This window comes from Trichosurus vulpecula, chromosome 2 (assembly GCF_011100635.1).
Source record: "Trichosurus vulpecula isolate mTriVul1 chromosome 2, mTriVul1.pri, whole genome shotgun sequence".
Taxonomy (NCBI): Eukaryota; Metazoa; Chordata; class Mammalia; order Diprotodontia; family Phalangeridae; genus Trichosurus; species Trichosurus vulpecula.
The window spans coordinates 88,244,992-88,271,227 of record NC_050574.1 but is presented as its reverse complement, the minus strand read 5'-3'; the positions used below and the strand labels follow the sequence as shown (position 1 = coordinate 88,271,227).

Here is a 26,236-nt window from a genome sequence, read left to right as displayed (position 1 = left end):
TAGTGGTACTGCTGGGTCAAAGGGTATGCTTGGTTTTATAGCCCTTTGGGCATAGTTCCAAATTGCTCTATAGAATGGCTGAATTACTTTACAACTCCACTAGCAGTGCATTAAAGTCTCATTTTCCCCACGTTTTCCCACGTTCCCAACATTTGTCATTTACCTTTTCTATCCTGTTAGCCAATCTAGTAGGTATGAGGTAGAATTGTTTTCATTTGCATTTCATTAATCAATAGTGAGTTAGAGTATGTTTGTGTGGCTATAGAGAGCTTTGATTACTTCATCTGAAAACTGATCATACTTTTTGATTATTTATCAATTGGGGAATGGCTCTTATTTTTATAAATTTGACTCAGTTCTCTATGTTTGAAAAATGAGGCTTTTATCAGAGAAACTTGCTTCAAATTTTTTTTCAGTTACTATTGCTAACTGTATTTCCCTCCATCCTATTCCCCCCTGCCCATTTATTCTATTCTCTCTCTTCTTTTACCCTTTCCCTCCTCAAAAGTGTTTTACTTTTGACTACCCCTCCCTTAATCTGTCCTCCCTTCTATCAAACCTCTGTCCTTTCCCTCCTTGCCCTTCCTTTATCCCCTTCCCCTCCTACTTTCCTGTAGGGTAAGATAGATTTCTATACCCAACTGAGTGTGTGTTATTCCCTCTTTGAGTCAATTCTGATGAAAGTAAAGTTCACTCACTCCCTCTCACCTCCCTCCTCTTCCCCTCCAGCGCAAAAGCTTTTTCTTGCCTCTTTTATGTGAGATAGTTTACCCCTTTCTACCTCTCCCTTTCCCCTTCTCCCATACATTCCTCTATCTTTAATTTTATTTTTTTGATATCATCCCTTCATATTCAACTCACACCTGTGCCATCCATCTACATATGCTCCTTCTAACTACCCTAATAATGAGAAAGGTCTTATGAGTTACAAGTGTCATCTTCCCATGTAGGAATATAAGTAGTTTAACCTTATTAATTCCCTTATGATTTCCCTTTCCTGTACCTTTTTATGCTTCTCTCAAGTCTTGTATTTGAAAGCCAGATTTTCTATTCAGCTGTGGTCTTTTCATCAGGAATGCTTGAAAGTCCTCTATTTCATTGAATATCCATTTCCCCCCCTGAAGGATTATACTCAGTTTTGCTGGGCAGGTGATTCTTGGTTGTAATCCTAGCTCTTTTGCCTTCCAGAATATCATATTCCAAGCCCTCTGGTCCCTTAATGCAGAAGCTGATAAATTTTGTGTTATCCTGACTGTGGCTCCACAATACTTGAATTGTTTCTTTATGGCTACTTGTAATATTTTATCCTTGACCTGGAAACTCTGGAATTTAGCTATAATATTCCTGGCAGTTTTCATTTTGGGATCTCTTTCACAAGGTGATCAGTGGATTCTTTCAATTTCTATTTTACTTTCTGTTTCTAGAATATCAGGGCAGTTTTCCTTGATAATTTCTTGAAAGATGATGTCCAAACCCTTTTTTTGATCATGGCTTTCAGTTACTCCAATAATTTTTAAATGCTCTCTTCTGGAGCTATTTTCTAGGTCAGTTTTTCCAGTGAGATATTTCACATTGTCTTCTATTTTTTATTCTTTTGGTTTTATATTATTATTTCTTGATTTCTCATAAAGTCATTAGGTTCTATTTGCTCCATTCTAATTTTCAAGAAATTATTTTCTTCAGTGAGCTTTTGTACCTTCTTTTCCATTTGGCCAGTTCTGACTTTTAAGGCATTCTTCTCCATTGGCTTTTTGGACCTCTTTTACCATTTGGCCTAGTCAAGGTTTCATTTTCTTCAATATTTTTGTGTCTCCTTTACCAAGCTGTTGATTTGTTTTTCATGATTTTCTTGCTTTATTCTCATTTCTCTTCCCAATTTTTTCCCTATTTCTCTTACTTGATTTATAAAATCCTTTTTGAGCTCTTATGTGGCCTGCGACCAATTCATATTTTTCTTGAAGGCTTTGGATATAGGAGCTTTGACTTTGTTGTCTTCTTCTGAATGTTTTGATCTTCCTTGTCACCCTAGTAACTTTCAATAGTCAGAGCTTTTTTCTGTTGTTTGCTCATTTTCCCAGCTTATTAGATGTCTTTAAGTCTTTTTAAAGATAGGGCTCTGCTTCCAGGGTGGATGACATACTGTCCCAAGTTTCGGGGAGTTTATGCAGCTGCTTTCAGAGATACTTCTAGGGACCTGTAAGTTTTCAGTTCTTCCAAGGTGATATGATCTAAGGAGAGGTGTTTACTCCTCTACTGGTCTGTGCTCTGGTCTATGAGAGACTGTAAGCATTCTTTTTTGCCCTGGAACTGTGAGGAGGGTCCCACCTCCGCTGTGACTGTAAGCTATGCTATGCTAGTGCCCCTCCTTACCCTGGGACTGCCACCCAGGACCCAGATCTGAGTATGGTCAAAGCAACAGAGTCCTGCTTCAGTGTTAGCAAAAAGACCCCTTTAGTCTCCTTCTGACCAGTTGTTCAACCACCTTAACATCTGTGGGCTGAGAGCACCAGAAGCATGTGCTACTGCTGCCACTACTGATTCAGTCACTCCCAAGGCCTGCTCTTGGTTTGCTGGAGCTGGGGCTGTGCTGGCACAGCCTGTACTGGACTGTGCTTTACTCTCACCCAGGTGCGACCTTTCCTGCTGACCCTCTAAGTCATCTTGGGCTGGAAATTTTTTTCACTCTGTCCTTTTGTGGGTTTTGCTGCTCTAGAATTTGTTTAGGATCTTTTTTTATATATTTAAGATTTTTTTACTTTTAATTTACAACACTCAGTTCCACATAACTTTGAGTTCCAGATTTTCTTCTCCCCTCCTCCCTCCCCAAGACAGCATGGAATCTGATATATCTTCTACATATAACTTCACATTGAACTTATTTACACAATAGTCAAGTTGTAAAGAAGAATTATGACCAATGGAATGAATCATGAGAAAGAAGAAACAAAACCAAAAAAAAAGACAAAAACAAAAGAGAAAAAAAAGGGGAAAAAGGTGAGCATAAAGGATTATTTTAAAGGTATTTGGAGGGGTTTAGGGAAAAGCTCAGGTGAGCCCCTGCCTCTACTCTACTGTCTTGACTCTGCCTAATCTCAGCAAGCCTATTAAGTATTTATTCTATACTTGGAATTGGAAAACAGAAGGAGGAAGAGGGTTACTTAGATGGAACTATGTGGATACTCACAGATCTTACAGCCCTTCCTTGCGTGCTTAATTGTGTGAGATTCTTATCTATGTCCATCTATAAATGTTCCATAGACTTTCTACTCAGTGTTTTTGAGGCTTTCTAATTTTTAATTTGTCTATATTTGTTGGAGTTGGAGGGAGTGATGCCATTAATGACATAAGTTTGGAGAACAGTGAGTACCGTATTTCACTGCATAATTTTCACAGATTTTATGACAAAAATTTTTGCAAAAAAGTGACATGAGACCAATATGTGAAGCTCTTCCTCTCTACTTCTTTCCTTCTCTCCCTCTCTCCCCCTCTCCCCCCCCATTTTGTTTATTTTAAAATTTCATTTCATTTTGTTTTCAATTCCAAATTCTCTACCTCCCCAACCCCATTGAGAAGGAAAGAAAAACAAATATGCATCGTCATGCAAGACAGATTCCTACGTTAGATGTGTCCAAAGAAAGAGAGGAAAATATACTTCAGTTTGCACTCTTAACTCTATCAGTTCTCTATAGTGTGTGCCTAATCTGTCACACTGATGAACCTCTTAATTTCTTACCTAGTAACAAATTGCTTTGATGATTACAGCTTTGTAGTATAGTTTGAGATTTGGTGATTGCTAGGTCTGCTTCCTTTTCACTTTTTTTTCATTGATTCACTTCCTTGATATTCTTGACCTTTTGTTCCTTTTGTTGTTATTATTTTTAGCTCTATAAAGTAATTCTTTGGTAGTTTGATTGGTGGGGCACTAAGCAAATTAATTTGAGGAGTATTCTCATTTTTATTACATTGGTTCAGCCTACACATGAGCACTTAATATTTCTCTAATTGTTTAAATCTGTATTTGCATGAAGAGTGTTTTATAATTGTGTTAATATAGTTCCTGTGTGTGTTTTTGCAGGTAGCTTCCAAGTATTTTATACTATTCATAATTATTTTAAATTGAGTTTCTTTTTCTGTTTTCTTCTTGATGGATTTTGTTGGTAATATACAGAAATACTGATGATTTATATGGGTTTATTTATATTCTGCAACTTTACTGAAGTTGTTCATTGATTCATTTAGTATTTTTAGTTGACTCTTTTAAGGTTCTCTAAGCCAACCATCATATTATCTGCAAAAGCTATACTTTTGTTCCTTGTCTATGCTTATTCCTTCAATTTCTTATTGTTTTATTATTAGAGCCAGTATTTGTAGTACAATATTAAATAGTAATGGTGATAATAGACATTCTTACTTGACCTCTGATCTTATTGTAAAGTCTTCTAACTTATCCCTGTTATAGCTAATGCTTACTTTTGTTTTTAAATAGATACTACTTTTCATTATAAGGAAAACTTCATTTATTCCTATGCTTTCAGGTGGTTTATTTTTTTAATAGGAGTGGGTGTTATATTTCATCAAAAGCCTCTGTATATATTTAATCAAATGATTTTGTTTTCTTTTGTTATTAATATGGTCAGTTATGTTCAGAGTTTTCTTAATACTGAACCTGGTCATAGCGTATGATCTTTATTATGTATTGCTGTAATCTCCTTGACGGTATTTTATTTAAAAATTTTGCATCAACATTCATTAGAGAAATTGATATGTAGGTTTTCCCCTGCTCTGTTTTAACTCTCCCTGGTTTAGGAGTCTAAACTATATTTATGTCATAGGAGGAATTTGGTAGGATCCCCCCTTTACCTATCTTAAAAAAACAGTTTATACAGTAGTGGAATTAATTGTTCTTAAAGTGTCTTGTAGAATTTACTTCGAAATCCATCTGGACCTCAGGTTTTTTCTTTGGGAGTTCATTTATGGTTTATTCAATTTCTTTTTCTAAGATAGGGTGGTTAAAGTGTTCTATTTCCTGCTTATCTGGACAATTTATATTTTTGTAAATATTTTTCCCTTACATTTAGATTGTCAGTTTTTTTAGCTAATATTTGGGCAATATAACTCTTAATAGTTGTTTTTGTTTCTTCTTCATTGTTATGAATTAACCTTTTTAATTTTGATACTTATAATTTTCTTTTCTACTTCCTCTTAATCAAATTAGCCAGTGATTTATATATTTTAATTTTTTTTCTTCATAAAACCAGCTCCTAGTTTTAATCTCTCCTGTGATTTTCAGCATTTCTATTTTGATGTTTAATTGTTATTTTTTAAAATTGTTGGCTTTCTAGTTTTTTAAGTTGTGTGCCACTACATTGATCTGTTCTTTTTCTCTTCTGTTGATGTAAGCATTTAGAGCTATAAATATTCCCCTAAGTACAGCTTTGGCTGCATCCCACAAATTTTGGTATGTTGTCTTGTTGCTGTTATCTTTAATGAAATTATCGATTGCTTCTATGATTTGTTCTTTGACTTACCCCTTCTTTAGGAGGAGTTATTTAGTTTACAATTAATTTTTATTCTTTGTTTCAATGGCCTTTTATTAAATGTAATATTTATTGCATTACATTTCTACTTTTTTGAATTTGTTTATCAGGTTTTTATGCCCAAATATATAGTCAGTTTTTGTGAGTGTTTGATGCACAGTAGAAAAGTAGGTATAATCCTTTCTGTTTCCATTCAGTATTCTCCAGATGTCTTGTATATCGAACTTGACTTTTTTCTTATTTTTATTTGATATATCTAGGTCTGAGAGGGGTTCATCGAGGTCCATCACTATTATAGCTTTACTATTTCTTTTTATAGCTCATTTAACTTTTCCTTTAAGAATTTAGATATTATGCCATTTGGTGCATATATGTTTGGTATTGATATTATTATAATTAATATTGATATTGTCCATGGTACCTTTTAGCAAAATGTCATTTCCCTGCTCATTTCCTTTAGTTGGGTATATTTTTTGCTTTTGCTTTGTCTGAGAGTATGATTGTTATTCGAAGATTTTTTTTTACTTCAGCTGAATTATAATAGATTCTGCTCCAACCCTTCATTTTAATTCTGTATTTTTTTCTATTTCGAGTGAGTTTATTGTAAACAACATATTCTTGAATTCTGGTTTCTAATCCGTTCTTCTTTCCTCTTCCACTTTATGGGTAAATTCATCCCATTCACATTCACAATTATTATTTTTAACTGTGTATTTCCCTCCATCCTATTCTCATATGCTTATCCTTCTCTTTTTTTTCACTGCCTCCTCTTTGAGTCTGTTTTCCTTTTGACTAATCTCTCTTTATCTGCCCTCCTTTTTGTTCACTCCTTTTCCCGTAACCCCCTTTCTTTCTTATTTATACTTTGAGCAAGATACATTTCTGTTCCCAACCATGTATTCTTCCCTCCTTTAACCAGTTTAGATGAGAGTGAGATTTAGGTATTGTCTCTTCCCTCCCTTTTCTCCCCCTCACCATTGTATAAACTACTTTTTTGCACAGCCCCTTTATGTAAGATAGTTTTCTTCATTCTTCCTCTCCTTTCCCCCCTCTCTCAGTGCATTCCTCTTCCTCACCTATTCCATTCTTTTCTTGAGATTATCCAACCACAACAAAATTACACCCAAGCCTTCTGTGTAATTAGACTTCCTCTATAACTCCTGATGATGAGGGCTATGTTTATCATATACCTACATAAGAATATAAACAATTTAGCCTTTTTTAGTCTCTTATGATTTCTCATTCATGTTTACCTTTTTTATGCTTCTCTTCACTGCTTTGTGTGTTTGTCACATTTTCTGCTCAGCTCTGATCTTTTCATCAGGGATGCTTGGAATTCTTCTATTTCATTAAAGGTCTACTTTTTTCCCTTGTAGTATTATACTCAGTTTTGCTACATAGGTTATTCTTGGTTGTCAGCCTACATCTTTGCCTTCTGGAGGGTCGTATTTCAAGCTCTGTGCTCCTTTATGGTTTGCTCATTCTTCCAGTCTACTTTTGTACTTTGGACTTTATGGTAATGCTGGGCTCTGCACATTTCGGGAGTGGGGATGTCTGGTCTGAGCTTCTGTCATCTTAATGTCCTTTTGCTTTTTCACAACTCTGGCTCAGGACTTCCAAGCTTTCAGGTCTCTCAGAGTAGTATGATGGAAGAGGAAGTCTGTTTACTGCCCTCCTGGTCGGAATTCTGCAAGTTCCTGACCCAGGCTTAGGTCTCTCAATGTGTTTCTGGTTTGTATCAGAAGACTGCTGCTTGTTTCAGCCACTCCTGGCCCTCTAGGAAGCTCTCCAGGTTCAAGGCAACTAAATTGCCATCTCCTCTTTGGTCTGGGACACTGCACTCTGCTCCTGACATCAGTATCCCATAGCTATCATTTGCTTCCTAGAACTCGTTCAATGCTCAGTACATAACTAGGGGCAACACTCAGAACCACTTTTCTCCACCCTGGATCTGTGACACAACACTGAATGGTGGGCAACAGAGCTTTCAAATGGTGACACCCATTCCTGTACTTAGCCTTTGCTCAGGGATCCCCTGGGATGTCTTTCTGGTGCCGTCTCATGGATCTCTCAGTCTTTGGGCTACGTTGCTTCCCACCACAGCTACTGCACACTCCTGCTAACCCTCTTCCCCAGTATCTACAGACCTCGCTGTTTCTCTAAGTTGCCCTGGGCTGGAAAAATGACTCGTTGTGACTTCTTGGCTTCCCTGATCAGAATTCATTCTTGAACATCCTCTAGATCTTTGTTGAAGAGGTATAGCAGGGGAGCTAGACTCTAATGTTTCCTCTCATTTTGCCATCTTGACTCTGCCCTGAATTATTCTCTACAAACAAATCTGCTAAGAGGTCCTAGAGCCTAGCACAGTGTCTAGCACATAGTAGGCTTAATAAATACATGTTGATTGATAGTGATCAGTCTTAAAACTACCATTAACAGGCACTACATTTTCTTTTTTAAATCTCTTCGTTATTCACTGCCTTCACATGCTCCTAATTGCATCTATTTCACTACTATCCTTAGCCATCATGCTTTTCATCTTGCTTCCATACCCCGAGTCATGGTATTGACAAGAATGGCAGTGGATCTGATAGTCTTATCTTAATGTCAAAGGCTGGTTTTAGCATTTGGAGTTGGAGAATTATCCCAAAATGAAAGTTATTGAATAAAAGTTATTTACCAAATAGTTATTGAGTGTTTACTGCGTGTCTAAAGACATAGAATATCTGGTTACTGCCCTCGAGGAAGAAGACAAGACAAAAGATGGCAAGTCTTACCAGGGCATATTTATTAAGTACCGAAAGAAAGGATACAAAATCTAAGGACCAAGGGATTTCAGAAGAAGGTGAGATCAGTGATGGTTGGGACGAGGTAGGAAAGGATTCCTGCAAGGGATATGTTTTACTTCATTTTTCCTATATGTTTGTGTGACTTTTGTGTATTTCTTTCCCAGTTTTTGAGGGAAGACCTCAACTACCATGACCCAACAGTGAAGCACAGCACGTTCCATGGGGAGGATAAGCTCATTAGTGTGGAGGACCTATGGAAGGCATGGAAGGCCTCAGAAGGTAAAGCATTGACCTATCGAAACAAAACATGGGGGAAGAGGGACCTGACTTTTGTCCCAAAATGAATGGCCCTTAGAAAAGGTAAACTCATGAAGACAACTCAGAGACTAAGTGCAAAAGGGAAGGAGAAAACATTTTTGAAGGTAGTATTAATAATGTTCCCAAATGAATGCAACTATATTATAGCCCATATTTGTAAAATACTTTAAAGTTTACAAAATAATTTCCTCACAATACGTTAATGAAAGAAATAGTAAAAAAAAATTATTATCCTCATTTTACAAATAGAGGCTATGAAAAGTAAATTGACTTATCCACGATGAAACAGTAAAGATCACAGTCAGGATTTGAATTTAGGTTTCCTGACTCCTAGTCTAAGGCTCTTTTTATTGCACTTTGGATTCATGCAGATAATTGTGCTTAGAGAATGCATTGCTGCAGAAGTTATAAGACACAGTTTCTGCCCTCATGGCACTCAGTCTTGTAAGAAGGTATGACACATAAATAACTATAATGTAATAAATTATGATGGTTATATGAGTGGTGCAAACCAGGGGAAGGAAAATAATTTCTGAGCAGGAGGTGGGTGGACTGGGAAAAGCACCCTTCTGGACATGACATTTGAATGGGGCCATGAAGTACAGATAGGATTTTAATAGAGATTGGGGGAAGGGACATTTCATTGTTAAGGAATGGCATGAAGAAATGTAGAAGAAATGAAATGCTAGATATGTATGGCAGCTAGTGAAGGAACCAGCTTAGAAGTAGTGCAGGATACTTAAAGAGTGTAATAAGCTATTATAAGAATGGAGAGATAAACTGGGATTTAATGGTGGAGGAACTTGAATCCCTCACTACCAGGAGAAATGTGCTTTCAGATCTTGAAGAATCGTTGAAGGTTTCTGGTGAATGAATTTAGGGGTTGTACTTGTAAATTTCTTTTCCCTGCTTGGACCCTTGGCAGAGGTTCAGGTTTCCTGAAGGAGTTCTTGAAGAGAATGAGAGAATGAATTTTATTAGTTCTGCCTGGTTCTGGCTTCTCTTTCCCAAGCTTCCTCTTGTTTCATAGTAGGTACTCTACTAATGGCAGGACGACCACTTCCCATGACCAAGGAAGGCAAAGAAGAATGATGATGCCAGGAAGGTTTGGGCTTGAGAAAACCAGAAAGAAATGATGCCCAGACTATTATGGTTCAGTATTGAGGACAGAGTCCTAATGTCCTTGAAAATCATTGAGTTTCAAACCTGGAATGGGTCACAAAGGTCATAAGTTCCAATTTTCTTAATTTTCTGATAATTATATTAAGGCCCAAAGAAGGAAAGTGACTGGCTCAAGGTGACAGAACCAGTTAGTGTTTCAGAAAGAAAATGTGTAGTTAAGTATTGTCATGGAGTTTATATTTCTTTAATTAATGTTCACATATCTTTGGCTTCCCCTTTAATTTTCTTACCATTGTCTGGGGATGAAAAAGGTAAACCTTTGGTGAAGATTGGGATATAATGTCCCAATTTTCAAAAAAAGGAAAGAGGTAGGGTCTGCCTAATCTAGGCTAGTGAGTTTGACTTCACTTCTTGTCAGAGTTCTGGAACATATTATTAAAGGGATGGTTTTTTAATATCTGGAAAAGGAAGTAGATATTATTAGGAGCCATCAGCCTCATTAAGAACAAAGCAAAAGCATTTCCTTTTTTAAAAACACGAGTTAATAGACTGGTAGACTAGAGAAATTCTGTCGATGTAACATTACCTAAATAGAACAAATCATAAACTCTTATGCTGTCGTTTTGAACGAGACAGATGGTGACTACATGAAAGTATGTATAGTTATGTGGATATATGTACTACATCCAGAACTTTTGTGGAGAATATGCTTTATAAACCTGTTATTACTATTATGAAAGGCTGATGAGGTGTGTTCGTGGGAACACTGCACTGCTGGGGTTGCTGGAGTCTGGAGAAAACTATTCCTGACCTTGGGACTAGTACAGCTTTTGGAAAGCTTTGGCTGGCCATGTCACTGTTTGGTTTTATTGGCCTTCCCCTGCAAGGAGGGTACCCACAAAGGACCTATTCTCTAGTTCCCTTGTTAGGGAACTAGAAGGTCAGGAAACCACTGTGGGCATGTCACTCGTGCCCACTCATTCACCCATCTATCTCAGCAAGTGCTATAGTTTGATGATTGGGGAAGTTTACCAGACAGGAAGGAGCTTTTAATCTGCTTGGGTCCTCATAGTTTGAAAGTAGAAAAAAACCAGTGTCTACCTAATATTTGTTGTGTCTATAACTCCCCTTCCCCTGCCTCATTTTCTGGGCCAAAATCATTTTAAGGTAAGAATTCTTTGGGGTTTAGTTCAACTAGCTTTTCTTTTTCCCTGTTTCCTTAGGACTTCTTGGGGGCAAAGCAGAACCTATACTTTTGTGGTATCTAAACTGCCATAGATTGATTGTGCCAAGCCCCTTCCTAATATTCCATCAACCCAAGATCAGCCTCTAGAAAGAATAAGCCTAAGAAAATTTTCCCATTCTGTTTAAGCTCTTTATATTATCTTAAATACACAGTCTCTACTGTCTTTAAATCAGAGCTTGGGAGGTGGGGAGATAGGGATAGGTGGATTGGGAGAGGTGAAGTTGCCAGAGAAACAGCACTGATCTTGGAATCTTGTAGTTAAGAGATGTAGATTTGAGTCTTGGTTCTGCCTCAATTCATCATATGACTGTGGATGAGTCCTCTCCCTTCTCTGGGTTTTTGCTTTCTTCTTTGTAAAATGAGGGGATTAATTAGAGACTAGATGATCTCTAAGGTCTTAACTTCCTAACACTTAAGGTTATTGAGAAGTGGAAACGACTACCATAGATTAGGATTAGATCTTTCCTTTCTCTGGACTTTAGTATTCTCCTTTGTAAAATGAGGTTAATTAGGGATAAAGTGGCCTCTAAGGTATTAACTTCCTTATAAGTAGGGCTATTGAAAAGTGGAAATGTCTACTATAGGAAATAGTGAATTCATCCTCACTTAGGGTCTTAGAGTGAAGACTCTTTGAGAACTACCTGTCAAGTATATTTTAGAGAGATTGATAGGTTGGACCAGCTGGCCTCTCAGATCCTTTCCAATTCTGAGATTCTGTGATCCATATTTAGCCTTTCAGTAGATCCTTTCAACTGTCATTTGAAGGAAGAAGAATAGGGACTCCTTTGATCGATAAGGAAATCAAAGCATAGAGATGGTAAGGTAATTTACCCAAGGTCATATACCTAGTTGATAAAAGTTTATGTTAGTATCTCATCTTATGCTTGATGAGAGCAGTGACTCTGTCTTACATAAATTTATCTCTCTTAAAGGTGAAAACAGTACTTTGCATCTAGTACGCACTTAATAAGTGTTTGCTGAGTGAATAACTCTTGGGCCATGGGTTCTGGGGCAGTCATTTCTGTGGCATCTTGCAACCTTGAAATTGTACAAGTAATTTAATCCCTCTCTAAGTTCTTGCTTTCCCATATGGAGAATGAAGACAATAAATCTTGTACTGCTTACAAAGGTGATGATGAAAAAAGTACTTTGTAAGACTTAAAGCACTAAAGAATTGTGAGTTATTATTATTATTATTAGATGGGTGGTCTAACAACTCCCTCCTTAGTACTTAGACCCAGGGCCTCTATGTCCAAGGAAACAACTTTTCAGGCTAACAGTCCTATAACCTTCCAGACAAAGCCTCTGAAGTCAGAGTGAAGAGGGTAAAGTGTATAGAAAAAGGCAGATTTTCTGAGTTCTGTCGCTTGAGGAAAGCCATAGCCACACACTTTCAACAACTTCCCATGTTTTAATAGGAAATAGGCCCCCTGGAGTTCCTCAGTGAACTTGGCAAGGCTGAGTGTAGGGGAAGAAATAACTTCTGTCACTGGTATTAACAACTGAGGTTCATGTATACACATCCAGTCAGTCCATAAACTTTCCCATATCATTAACGCAAAGGGTAGGCCTGCCTTTTTTCTCTTCCATAAACCTTTCCATCTTTCCCAGATGCTGCCTTAATGATACTCTGAACCACAGTCTCAATACAACATTTTGGGAGCAGCTTGATTGCCCAGCAGTTAGACGGCTGGGCCTAGAGTTAGGAAGACTGGAGTTCAAATCTATCTCAGACATTTAGTAGCTGTGTGACCCTAGGTGAGTCACTTGACCTCTGTCTGCCTCAGTTTCCTCAACTTTCAAATGGAGATAATCACCTATCTTTCAGGGTCGTTGTAAGGATCAAAGGAGATAATATTTATAAAGTACTTAACATAGTGCCTGGCACATAGTAGGTATTTTTTTTAATAAATGTTCCTTTTCCCATGGTATATGATATTTTTAAGGCCTATATCACCTGCCTTTACCTGTTGGACACCCAACTGAGGGAAAGAGTTTGTCAGGTGCCAGTGGACAAGGTGTACTACTCTAGTGTTAAATGGAGGAATGGGGTGGGAGGAGGTGGTGTCAGGGATTTGAACTTGGCAACTAAGGCACTCTCAATAGTGGGGAAGGGAACAGAATGGGCTGATCTATTGGGGAAGTAGAGGAGCTTCTCTTGCTTTTATTTAGACTCTCTCCCCTTATCCCCTTCCCCCAATACCTTATTTTTCTTTTCTGTCACAGGGTTGCTATTCTTGATAGTGAGGGCTATGTTGCTCACTCATGCCTGATTTCTTCCAAGGCACTAAAAGGGGCAGTATGGTGCTCCTTAATTTGAGTCCCAATTCTGTTACTTTTTAACTTTATGATCTTAGGTACAGTTTTCTCCACCCACCCCCTTCCCCTGCCTTGAGCCTCAGTTTCCTTTTCTGTAATATGAAGGTTGTGGGGGTGTGTGGAATTCTTTTCTACTTCTAACATTCTCTGACAAGTTAAGCTCCACTTCTATACCCATTCCTGTGAAGGAATGGGAAGCCTTTGGACTGGCTAAGATGAGATAATCAGTGATAAAGCTCTGAGTTTCTGTAGGGTCCCATATGTGGCTTGATAAACCATTACCAAGGATTTTAGCTTCCCAGGCTATCTCTGATTTCTTTCTCCATAGCTACAAACTAGTGGCTCAAGTAGCCTTGCTGAAAAGAAAGGATTTAGGGATAGAGCCATCCTTCCTGGGTCAGCCATAAGCTAGTTGCAACAGGAGAGACAGAAGAGGCTGCCATTCCAACAGCTTTGCGCTTCAGCCCATTATAAAGTAGAAAGAAGCTCCAGATGGGGCTTCAGGTTGAGACATGACTGTGAAAGCCAGTTCTCTTCCTGCCTGAGGTCCTGTCTCTTTACCATTACCCTCAGGAGCTTCAGCTCCATGAAAGGCATCTGTGTTGGAATCAAATACGTAAAGGGTTTTTGTTGAAGAAAGGCATTCATGAGCAACTGGAATCTGCTTGTTGAAAACTCATGGGTGGGCAGGTGTCATCAGACTCATATCCAAACCACTTCAAAGCTCAGAGCAAGAAAGAGTTGGCTGGCCCCTTGTGCTTTCAAATAAACAAAACCAAGAGAGATGTTTATTCTTTTGTATTGAATGTTTAGAAATGTCTTTGCTAAGTGTATCTTAAAACCAATTAGTTAGACTTCACAGCCATTATGTGCTGACATAACACCAGGGGAAGGACACAAAATGTTTTCTCTTTCCCTGAAGTGCTCTCTGACATGGCATTTTAACTACTCAATTTTCTACTTTTCCTTCTGCTCAAGAGGAGTCAATAACTCTTGGATTCTTGCCCTTCAGTACTCCATTTATCAAGCCCCAGGGGTGATTCTTCAGAAATAGGAAGGCAGATGGCTGCTGCCACAATCAGCAATCAAGGCCAGTTGTAGCCCTGGTTTTCATGAAGAGGTCCTGGTGGGGCTGGTGCTTTGAAGGTGGCCCAGCCCTCGAAGAAGGCAGATGTAGGGTCAGGCCTCAGATGTCCTGCAAGAAAACAAAGGGCCCTGCAGGGCCCAAATTGAAAAAATATTGGGTAACTAGCCAAAAGGAAATGTCCCAGAGCAGATAGGATGTGATGGCCAGACCCCAGACTCGTCCTTCCTGAGATATCACAGGGACAAGTAGTTGGCAAGGGCTACAGCCATCACACAGCGCTCTCCAGAAGAGCTGAAGTGAACATTGTGGGTTGGGAACAGGTATGGCCATTCAGAGTAGTAATCAGTGGCTCTTGAAATTTGGCACCTTTCCTTGGCTTATTTTTTTTATACAATTGGTATCATTTCTTCTGAGATAGGAAAGGCTCATGGATATTCTTCTATGAGGTCTATCATTAGAGAGCCTTAAGGCACAAATAGGTCAGAGGTTTTTTTTTAACCAACTAGACTTTGCTCCTGAGGGAGGCTACTACTAGGATTTGTAGCTTGCTGTTGACTTCAGTCTGCACTTTAGGAAGGGTTCCTCTTATCTCAAGAGCCTACCCACATCCCCCCATCCCATCCTGACTTGGGCTGTCTACAGACTTGAGCTTTGAATCACTGGCTTCTGGGTTGGTCCTTTGAAGGCAGAGAAAGGGATAATAAAGGAAGAGAGGTCACTGGTTCTCACATCAGAGTGGCTTTGCTTAGGCTGTTTCATAGGGAATTTGAGAGATTCTATTCTATCATCTTTTGGTGCTCTGGTCTGGCTCTTCCTCATTGCCAGGGACCTTTCTGGCCTGGGAGGGGGTAGGGCAGAAAGAGCCCACTCCTTCCTGCTCCCCCCACCTATCTCTTGGCTTGACTTATTCTGCCTATGGGGATAGGAGAGAAATGCTATTCCATCAGCTCTCTGCATTGGTCCTTTTTCTTGAACTGCCTAACACTCTGCAAGCACACTACCCTGAGGCCAAACCTGTAGTGATGTTTTAATAACCTTCCTAAATTCATCCAGCAAAGAGTAAATTACCCCCTCATCATACCCTTCCCATCCCAGTGATCTTGAACCCTCAGCTATCATTATATAAATTCTATTCTACATTGCCACTGCCCACTCCATTATTCCTATGCCTCTCAACCCAGCCTCCCCAGTGTTACACTCTAAAGCTGTCCACCCTTTCCACTGTGCTCTTTGGAATATGTGCTCCATATCTAACAAACTTGCTTTTATCTAAAATTTTTTCCCTCCCTATTGCTATTATATTCTGGCTCTCAGAGAGACCTGGTTCCCTCCTGATGACACAGCTTCCTTGGCCACCCTTTCCAGCACTGGCTGCCTTTTTGCTTATTCCCCCCAATTCACTGGTCAGAGTGGGGGATTAGGCATACTCCTTGCTTCCCATGACCACTTCTAACCTTTTTTTCTACCTCCATCACTCAGTAGTCTCTCATCCTTCAAGGTTCACTCAGTCCACATCTATTACCCAATTAAAATTCTGGTAGCTATTGTCTACCAACATTCAGGATATTTCCCTTCTTTCCTCACTGAGTTCAGTGCCTAGATCACAGTCATTCTTTCCTATCTAATGCCTGCCCTTATACTAGGGGACTTCCACATGTATATTGATATTCCTGAAACACCCTTACCTCTTAGTTCCTCAGCTTGTTCATTTCTCAAGATGTACATCTCCATCCCACTTCACCTACAGTCATACTCTGTCTTGATCTTGCTATCACTCACAAATGCTCCACTTCTGAAATTCTCTTATCTGGATTACAATCTGTTGTCTCTCTTGCAACTTCAAATCCTGATCTTTGTCTTTACTGTGACCTCCAGTAACATGGCCCCTTAGTTCTTTCTGAGGCCATTACCCCTAAACTGGCTATACTCTCTTACCTTCCTCATCTTGACCTCTTAGTGAACCAGTTCAACTCTACACTGGCTTCTTCTCTTGAGTCACTTGCCCTCTTATTGTATCACCAATCTTGTATTGCTAAACTTTAGCCCTGGATTATTCCCATCATCTATTGCCTTCACCCCTACATACATGCTGCTAAACAAAACTGGGGAAAATTATGCAATCATGCTGACTAGATCCACTACAGATACAGAACTGGGCCCTCACTGCAGCAAGGCAATTCTTTTATACTTCCTGAATTGACTTACGTTCTCACTTTCTCATTCACCACAGCATCTTTTTATCCCTCCTCATTCCCATAGTCCATCCTCTCAGCTCAAAATCTTGCTCATTTTTCATTGAAAAAATTAAGGCCATTCATTGAGAGCTGCTTCTTCTCCCCTCCTCCTCAACTCAAGTCTTCTAGATGCCTTTTGCTCCTATCCCTTCCTTTACCCCTGACTTACATAATGAGGTAGCCCTTCTCCTTGCCAAGGCAAACCCCTCTACATGCACAAGTGATCCCATTCCATCCTGTCTTCTTCAACAGATTGCCTCCTCTGTCATCCCCACTCTCCCACTTATCTTCAATCTCTCCTTGTCTACTGGCTGCTTCTTTACTGTCTACAAACATGACCATATCTCCCCTATCCCCCCAAAACTCATTTCATCCTTCCCATCTCTGCTGTTGTCCCTTATCTCTTCTCTCTTTTGTGACTAAACTCTTTGAGAAGGCCATCTATAATGTGCTTCTACTTTCTTTTTTCTCTCTTTTTGACTATCCACAGTCTAGATTCTGACATCATCATTCAACAGAAATTGCTTTTCTCAAAGTTATTAATGATCTCATAATAGCCAAATATCAGTCTTCAACATTCTTGACCTTTTTTGCAGCGTTTGACATTTTCAACATCTTCTCTTTGATTTTGACATCTTCTCCTTGATAGTGTCTATTAAGTTTTTGTGACACTTCTATCTCATGATTCTCCTACTCGTCTGACCCCTTCTCAGTCTCCTTTCTTGGATTCTACATTCAGGTCACACCCACTAGCCATGTTTCCATGGGACTCTGTTCTGAGCCCTTTTCTTTCTTCATACTCTTTCACTTAGTGATCTCTTCATCTCACATGGATTCAGTTATCATCTCTATGCAGATGTTTCCTAAATCTACTTATCCAGCCTTAACTTCTTCTGATGACACCCAGTCTCATATTTCTAACTGCCTATTGGACATCTTGACCTGGATATCCCAGGGGTATTAAAATCAAATAGAAATGAATACCTGTGGGTCATAGATTGACTTAGAAAACCACATATTAACGTTACTTATGTTATATTGTATTTTGATTTGTTTTATTCAACATTTTCCAATTACATTTTAATCTGGTTCAGGCTACACCTGGGAGTTTTAAGGACAGCCTTGAGTTTGACACCTCTGCTGTAGATATCTTAGACTTGACATGTCTGAAGTTGAATTATCTTTTACCCTAAACCATCCTCTCTTCCTAACTTCCCTGTTATTGTTAAGGGCACCACCATGGTCTCAACCATCCAGGCTTGTAACCTATTTGTCATACTTCTTACGCTCTCACCATCTATATCCACTCAATTGCCAAGTTCTGTTGATTCTATCATCAAAACATTTCTTGTGTATGGCCCATTTTCTCCTCTAAGACTACCCCCAATTTGGTGCAGGCCCTCATCACCTCAAGCCTGAGCTATTGCAATAGCCTCCTGGGGGTCTTTCTGCCACAAGTCTCCCCCCACTTCAGTGCAACTCTACTCAGCTGCTAAAGTACTCTTAGGTCTGACCATATCCCCCCAATACTCAATAAACTCTAATGGTGTCCTGTCATCTCTAAGATCAAATACAAAATCCTCTGTTTGGTGTTCAAAGTCTTTCATAACCTTCCTCCCCTCTATCCTTCTAGTCTTTGTACACCCTATATCCCCCAGGTATTCAGTGATCCAGTTATAGTCCTCCTTGCTGTTTCTTACAGAAGAGACTCTATCTGTAGACCCTGGGCATTTTTTTTGGAAGGGGGAAGGCAAGGCAATTGGGGGTTAAGTGACTTGCCCAAGGTCACACAGCTAGTAAGTGTCAAGTGTCTGAGGCCAGATTTGAACTCAAGTCCTCCTGACTCCAGGGCTGGTGCTGTATTCCCTTTGCCACCTAGCTGCTCCACTCTGGGCATTTTCACTGGCATCCCCCACTCCTGAAATTCTCACCCTCCCCATGTGCCTCCTGTCACAGCTAAAATCCTACCTTCTATAGGAAGTCTTTCGCAATCCCCTTTCATTCTAATGTCTTCCTTCCTGTATATAGCTTGTTTGTACCTAGTTGTTTGCATGTTGTCTCCACCAGCAGATTGTGAGCTCCTTGACAAAAGGGACTGTCTTTGCCTTTTTTATCCTCAGTGCTTAGCCAATGTCTGGAACATAATAAGCATAATAATAATAAATGGTTATCGATTGATTGGTTGAACTTCACATAGTACTTTATTTGCACCTGTCTTATGCTTATCAGTATTTATGTTCACTTCTTAGACTCTAATGGTCCCTGTCTTCCTGAGACAGTTGCCTTTTTTACTGTATTCATCATCACAGAATAGATTCTTAATAAGTGGAGTTTTTTTAATATTTGTGAGGCAAATGCACAGGTGAGTTACATGGCAGAATATGATAGGAAAGGAGAAATCCAGAGAATATACTTTAAGAAAATTATGCCAATATAAGAAATATTAATTTCATCAACCTGGGGAATGCCTAGTGGATGACTTAAGCAAGTCCAAATAATAGGTAAGTGTTTGAGGCTCTTAAAGGTCACACTGCTAGTGTCAGAAGTAGGATTTGCATCCGGGTTTTCTCAAAGTCCAGCACTCTATTCACTATGTCATGATGCCTGGGGGAATAATGACTGTTATTGTTATTGTGTTTATTATTTAGATCAGTGGTGTCAAACTCAAATGGGGGCCACTAATCTGTACATAAGGATCCCAGTGGGCTTCATATTGACTTAGTTTTGAAATGGGGTATTATCTATGTTTTATTGTGTTTTTATTTATTTTGTTAAATATTTCCCAATTACATTTTAATTGGTTAGACTGTACTTGGGAGTGTTGTGGGCCATGTGTTTGACACCTCTCATCTGGATCATCTGATCATAGATGTAGAACTGGAGGAGACCTCAGAAACCATCTAATCTAACCACATTTTTCAGATGAAGAAGCTGAAGGTCAGGAAGTTAGGTGCCAAAGAGCTTGCTGTTGCCAGATGTCAGCCCCTTCCATAAACTTTGTGTCAGGAAAAGAAAGAAAGCTCCTTTATGACTTCCCTAGGTGATATCAGGGGAAATGACAAACACTTTCCTGTTCAAATGGTGTGAGATCTACTACCTAAACCAATGGACTTTGGTTATTAGGGCTGCCTGCCTGGGCCTGGACTCAAGAGATCAAATTTGAATAGCTGATTGCCTCAGGCCTTTCCCTGACACAGAAAATTATCTCCTACCCTCTGTCTTCTGATGGCAGAACTGAAAGTTGCCTTTGTGGAGAAGGCAGGTTGCTTCCTTGGCAGTAGAGGGGGCTCCACAGGTTGCCACTTGCCTTTTTGAGTCATGTCTTCCTATCTCCTCAGCCTCTAGCATCAGGCTCTCCCAGTGTTGTTCCAGGGAATGGAAATGATCATCCGCCTAGATCATTCTGAGGTTATTCTTCTCTGAGAACAAAATCCGGTCTTCCATTCTTGAATTTTGCTGGGTACCTGTCTCTGGCCCTGTCCTTTCACACCTTCTACTGTCTGGCTCCATCATTACCTAACTGTGTGACTCTACTTGGAAAAGCAGCATTGTAGAGGACAAAGCACAGGATTTAGAAGGAAGAGCTCTGAGTTCAGCTTCCATCTTGTTTATAGATAATTCATATTACCTCTCAGAACCTCAGGTTCTTCATCTACAAAAGAGCTTTAGACATAGAACCAAAAGACTTGGGTTCCAGCTTTGCTAATGATTTAATATCAATTAAATAACCTCAGTACGGGCCAGAGCCTGAATTAATCAACCAGAAGAAGAGCCTGAACCTAACAGCTTCTTTGTTCTCTGAGTAAACTCAGATACCTCTTCCTATGTTAACAAGGCCAGATGGGGCTGATTTAAGAGCATTCTTTCCTCTGTCGATGGCCATTAAGGATCAGACCCGTAACCTGAGACACTATCTTGAATAATGTGACTTTTAATTATCTTAATATTTTATGGACATATGCTATGTTATGGCATGTTAATGGTAAATTAAACACAGAGGTCCTTGGTTTTAATTTCAACCGACACTTTGTCAACTCTCTTATCTTATTGTTTTTACAACCTATTCAATTAAGAAAAGTGCTTTTCTTGTATCATGGTTAAACATGTATGGAGATCATAAATTTGGGTGACACAGACATGCTGAGTTGGGACTGTTTTAAAATGTATTTAAGCCTTCTCATTCTTTGTTGAGACAGATTTCATCTGACTCCATACATGTATGTATGCTGCTAGCTTTAAGGAAATAAACAATATGAATTTACATATCACCTAGCCTGTTTGCCTCTTTTGACCAAACTTTCAAGTCGACACTATGTACTTGGAGCATAATTTTGAGTAAGTCTCCTAACTCCTATAAGCCTCAGGTTCTTCATCTATAAAATAAGAGGTAGAATAGATGATCTTAAGATTGATTTCATCCCTAACATGCTATGATTTTGTGAAAATGGGCACAATATTTATTCTTTTTGCCTACTAAGGTTGTTGTGAGGAAAACAATTTGTAGATCTAAAATCACTTTATAAATGTGATCTATTATAATTATTTAACCTCTCTGAACCTCCGTTTCCACATTTGTAAAAAGAATAACACTTGCACTGTCTGATACACAGAATTATTATAGAGCGCAAATGAAATAAAGGATTGGAAAGGATCGTTTCCTAGTTATCCTTCTGTCTTTCCCAGTATCTACCGTAATTCATTGCAGAATAGATGCTTAATAAATCTTTGCTGAATGTAAGAATGAGAGCATTTTATAAACCATGATGGGAGCCATTGTTATTATTATTAACTATTTCTTGATTGAGATCCTTCTGTACTGGCTCATTGGTGAACCTGGGTTCTCAGAGGTTATGTTAGTGGTATACAAGCTCTGTCAAGTCCTGCAGTACTGGAAAGGTTTCAGGCCTAGTGCTGGACTATAGGGGTCTCTCTTCCAAGGACAAGCTTAGCTGTGTGTGGAAAGGTTCATCACCAAGTGATGAATTTTTATGACCATAGCAACTCATGAAACAATCTGCCTAAGGTATGGAGGGTGTTGGAACCTGAGTTGGTGAAGTCAGGATTCATACTGATGAAATTATGAGGCCTTGAAGTACTGGAGCATCATTATTATGCTTCTTTTGATCCCAGAGTCCAAATCCATCCCTGGGAACTGGATTTGTATCTCTCTTCTTTTCCCTTCTAGATTCAAGCCCAGTCCTTCCGCAAGCTCCCAGAGTTTCTTACTCCTCCCCCGTTCATCCCTCTGTCTTTGTCCAGACGTGCCTGGTAACTATTGCCTTTGTCTTAATTTGTTTACATCATCTTTGCCCTTGTGTTCTGTACAACCTCCCTCTTGAAACTCATTTCCTGGTCCCTTGCTTTAGAATCAGAACTTCTACATTGAACACCAACAGGTTTCCAGGCTTACTATGAGAAATAATTGTGTTTATGTTCAGTGCAATCCAGCAAGTCTGTACTAAGTCCACCTAGGTCCCTATCATTCCTACCTTAGACACTATGTGAGATGCAAAAATGAGTAAAATGTGATAGTTACATACGTAAAACTTAGTCTGGTAGGGGAGATATGAGACATATACATAGATATATATATATATATATATATATATATATATATATATATATATATATATATATATATGTCTTAAATTTAGTTCACAAGATTGATGTTTTTGTTGGTATAGATCAGGAGTTCTCAAACTTTTTGGTTTTAGGACTTCCTTATGCTCTTAAAAATTATTGAGGACCACTCGAAGATCCTTGTTTATGTGGATTAAATGTATTGATATTTGCCATTTTAGAAATTGAAACATTTTACTATTATTATGAAAATAGTTCTGCCCTCAGGGGTTTCTTAAAGGGTCTCCAGGAACACTAGGGGTCCTTAGATTACTCTTTGAAAACCAAAGTTTCCCTTCACTCACATGATTTTCAGTCCCTCTGTGCCTTTGTAGATGGTCTTCATGAGTTTCATTGATCAAGAAAGGTATTCTCCCCTGGTGGCCATTATTCTGATAATAAACCTTTTCTCTCTGGTCAAACCTTTAGACCTCAGACATCTGGTCCATCTTCGGGCCTAAACTTTCTGGCTTGGTAAAGCCTACCCTACTTCCATAGCCCTTTAAGAGCACGGGATCACCTCCTTGCCACTGAGAAGTATCTGAGAACTTTAGTGTAGGAAGACACATAATCACATAAGTTAAATGCCAGGCAGAATATGATTCCTGGTCTAGAAGAGGTACAGAACATTGTGATATCTCAGAGGAGAGATTGTAGAAAAGTAACAGCAGGTAATTAGAACATCCTGTAGCCATAGATCTCTGCACTGGGCAAGCGATTGCCTTCAGGCTCACTTGGACCATCCTGAGGAAGGGCTTAGGCATAGGGAGCTGAAAAAGCCTTGGGGGAATCACCTTTAGCCCCAGGTGAAAAGAGATGTGATTAGCTATAGGGAAGATACTCCCCTGTCTGTCTTCTGAGGGGCTGATGATGAGATGCTCTGCTTGGTTTATTCTCCCTAATGGCACCTGCCTATTTTCTCCCACAGTGTACAACTGGACCGTGGATGAGGTGGTACAGTGGCTGATCACATACGTGGAGTTACCACAGTATGAGGAAACCTTCCGGAAACTGCAGCTCAGTGGCCACGCAATGCCAAGGTCTGCATGTGGTAAAGGGAGGAGGGAGGGCAATGAGAGGGAGAGGACAGTCATTGTTGTAAACTAGTGTGATGATGTCCCAGTTAACTTGAGGCATTTCTCTTGACTTGGGTTTGAGTTTAGATCTAGCCTTCCCCAGAGTCACTTCTTTTCTGTACCATGTTTCCTGATCAGTTGGTGCCTGGGTTTTACCTATTCTCCTAAACAGATATATTGTCTGGGAGCCTATTCCCCTCACAGGAACTGGCCTGGGAGTTCTGTTGATGACAGTGACCGTTGCTCTGAATTTCAGGGTTGGGTTAGTAGTTTTTATAGAAACCATTAAAAATGTAATTATAATTATGTGAATTATGCACATAATATGGATAATGCAAGTTGTTATTATTTTTAATACCCCTTCTCAGATGCAACTTGATAGAATGGAAGGACTATTGTACTTGAAGTTAGAATTCTCTGGCTTTATTCCTGGTCCCAATATTGCCTGGTTGCATGACTGACTAGGGGCAAGTCAGTTAACTTTCTGATCCTCGCTTTCCTGATTTGAAAAATAGGGATAATATTTGCACTATTTCTCTTATAGGGTTATTATGGGGAGAGTTTGATTAGGGGAATGTCATGGTCAGGCCCTCACTTTGGGAAAACAATTTTGGTAGCTGTGTAGACAATGAATTGGAGAAGAAATGATTTTTAAGGCATCGAGACCAATTTTAAGGCTATTTCAGTAGACCAGGCAAGAGGCAGTGAGGTTCTAAATGGACTTCTAGCCATATGAATAGAGAGAAGTGGATACATTTTACAAGGTGTTTAAGATAAAAACAAGATTTTGCTACTGACTGGATATGCAGTTAGGGAAAGTAAGAAGTGGAGGATAACACTGAAACTCAGAAATTTGTATATGACCTTTAATCTTTCAGACTGTTTTCTTTTGTTAGCTCATTATGCAAGCTAATAATGTTGTTCAAACAAAACAGAAAGGGAAGTATTCTGTAATTCCTTCTACCCATCTTTCCCAAATCAGAACATGAAAATACTATCTAAAATAAAACAAAAATGGCTTCAACATAGGACAGTGGGATGTGGCACTTTAGGTTTCACAAAGCACTTTTTGATAACAGTCCCTTGGGAGAGGGGGTAATACTAGTATTATTGTTCCCATTTTATAGAAGAAGAAACTGAAGCTTAGAAAAGTATGACTTGTTCATACTCATACTCTTAGTAAGCAGCAGAGGTGTGGGAGTCTAACCCATCTCTCTCTGGACTTAATATCTAGCACTTTTTTTTTCTACTGAAGTATACTTACATAAAGATCTATGAGAGAAATGTCGTAAATGAATTGACAGCTCAGAGAATCCTTTCTGGCACAAGTCAGCATATATTAAATAACTGCTAAGTGCCAGGCACTGTGCTAAGCATTAAGAATACAAAAAGAGGCAAAAAACAGGCCACACCCTCAAGCAGCTCACAGTCTAATGGAGTATACAACAAGCGAACAGATGGTACAAACAAACTGTATATTGGATAAATAGGAAATAATTAAAAGAGAGAAGGCACTGGAATTTAGGGGTTGGGAAATCTACATGATGTGAAGATGATATACATCTACATGATAATCTTGTATTCTGCCCTGATTGGGTAATACCATGAGTATTGTGTTTGGTTTTAGACACTACAGTTTTGGAAGGCCATTGATAATCTGAAGAATGTCTATAGAAGAGCAACCAGGATGGTAAAGGGCCTTGAGTTCTTGATTTATGAAGATAGTGTGAAGTTATTTGGAATGTTCAGCTTTGAGAACAGAAGACTGTTGGGTGGTTGGGAAGAAGGAGCAAACCTCAATTTAATAGCTGTCTTCCAGCAATCTAAGAAAGGGTATTTGTGTCGAAGAAGGTATAAGACTCAACTTTGTTTGGTCCCAGAGGGAAGTTCCAGGGACAGACGGGTAGAAGTTGCAAAAGGGTAAAATTTTAGAATTGTTGTAAGAAAATACATCTTAGCTATTAGAGCGGTTTAAAAATAAAATGAACTGTTTTCAAAGGTAGTAGCTTCTTCATCATGATAAATAGAATTTGCATCTTCCTCATGGTCCTTCTAGGGCCTGGAGGCACTTACTGTTTGTTGAATTGAAATTTATTGATTTGAATTTGCTCTTTTTTCTATAGGTTGGCGATTACCAATGCAACAATGACAGGTACTGTTCTTAAGATGACTGACCGGAGTCACAGGCAAAAGCTACAGCTGAAAGCCCTAGACACAGTGCTGTTTGGACCCCCTCTCTGTGAGTACTCCCTGGGGATTGGGCTGAAATCCAAGGGCATCATTGCTGGGGAGAAGAAGAGTAGCTGTTTCCTCAACCATCTGAACATTGGACACTTGGGGAGGCAAAGGAATTATCCTGTGTCCTGAAGTAGCCAGCAATTCAGTATCTTGGGTTGTTTTAGATTGTTGGACACAACATTTCAGTTTTAGCTGTATTAATAATAGAGACCTAGTATCCAAAGAGTGAGAGAGGTGATCATATTTGCTCTCCTTGCTAGCTTGTAGTAGTACTCGCTAGTTTTTGCTAGCTTCTTCCTGGAGCAAACTTTGTTTGTTCGGTTCTTGTGTATTTTGGAAAAGATATTGACACACTGATCATTAATATCAAGAGGTGCGTAAAAGAGATATATACTCGCTAAAGGTATTTGCTACTGTCTTGGAGGAAATTCAACAGAGTCTAGCCTGAGAGGGGGTTTCCCAGAGATGGTGAGGTTCTACAAATTGCTCTTGTTTGTGGGTGACATTGTACTGATTATTTCAACCCTTAGAATGTTGTAGTGATTCATAATTACTCTGAAGAGTTTGGCTTAACTATCCACATATGAAAAGCCAAATGGATAAAGAATGCCTGTCATTCAGACTATGATATGCAGTAAGATGAACAATCTG

The 26,236-nt window shown here is 39.2% G+C and overlaps 1 protein-coding gene across 2 annotated transcripts in view; it reads left to right on the top strand.

Annotated features, from left to right (window-relative positions):
• STIM1 (stromal interaction molecule 1) overlaps positions 1–26,236 on the top strand; it is a 246,113-nt gene that overhangs the window by 149,146 nt on the left and 70,731 nt on the right. For both annotated transcript variants that reach the window (XM_036744735.1, XM_036744736.1), the window contains exons 3-5: positions 8,491–8,605; positions 23,200–23,311; positions 25,471–25,586. In XM_036744735.1, the coding sequence (XP_036600630.1) occupies positions 8,491–8,605; positions 23,200–23,311; positions 25,471–25,586 (343 nt within the window). The remainder of the gene's footprint in view (positions 1–8,490; positions 8,606–23,199; positions 23,312–25,470; positions 25,587–26,236) is intronic.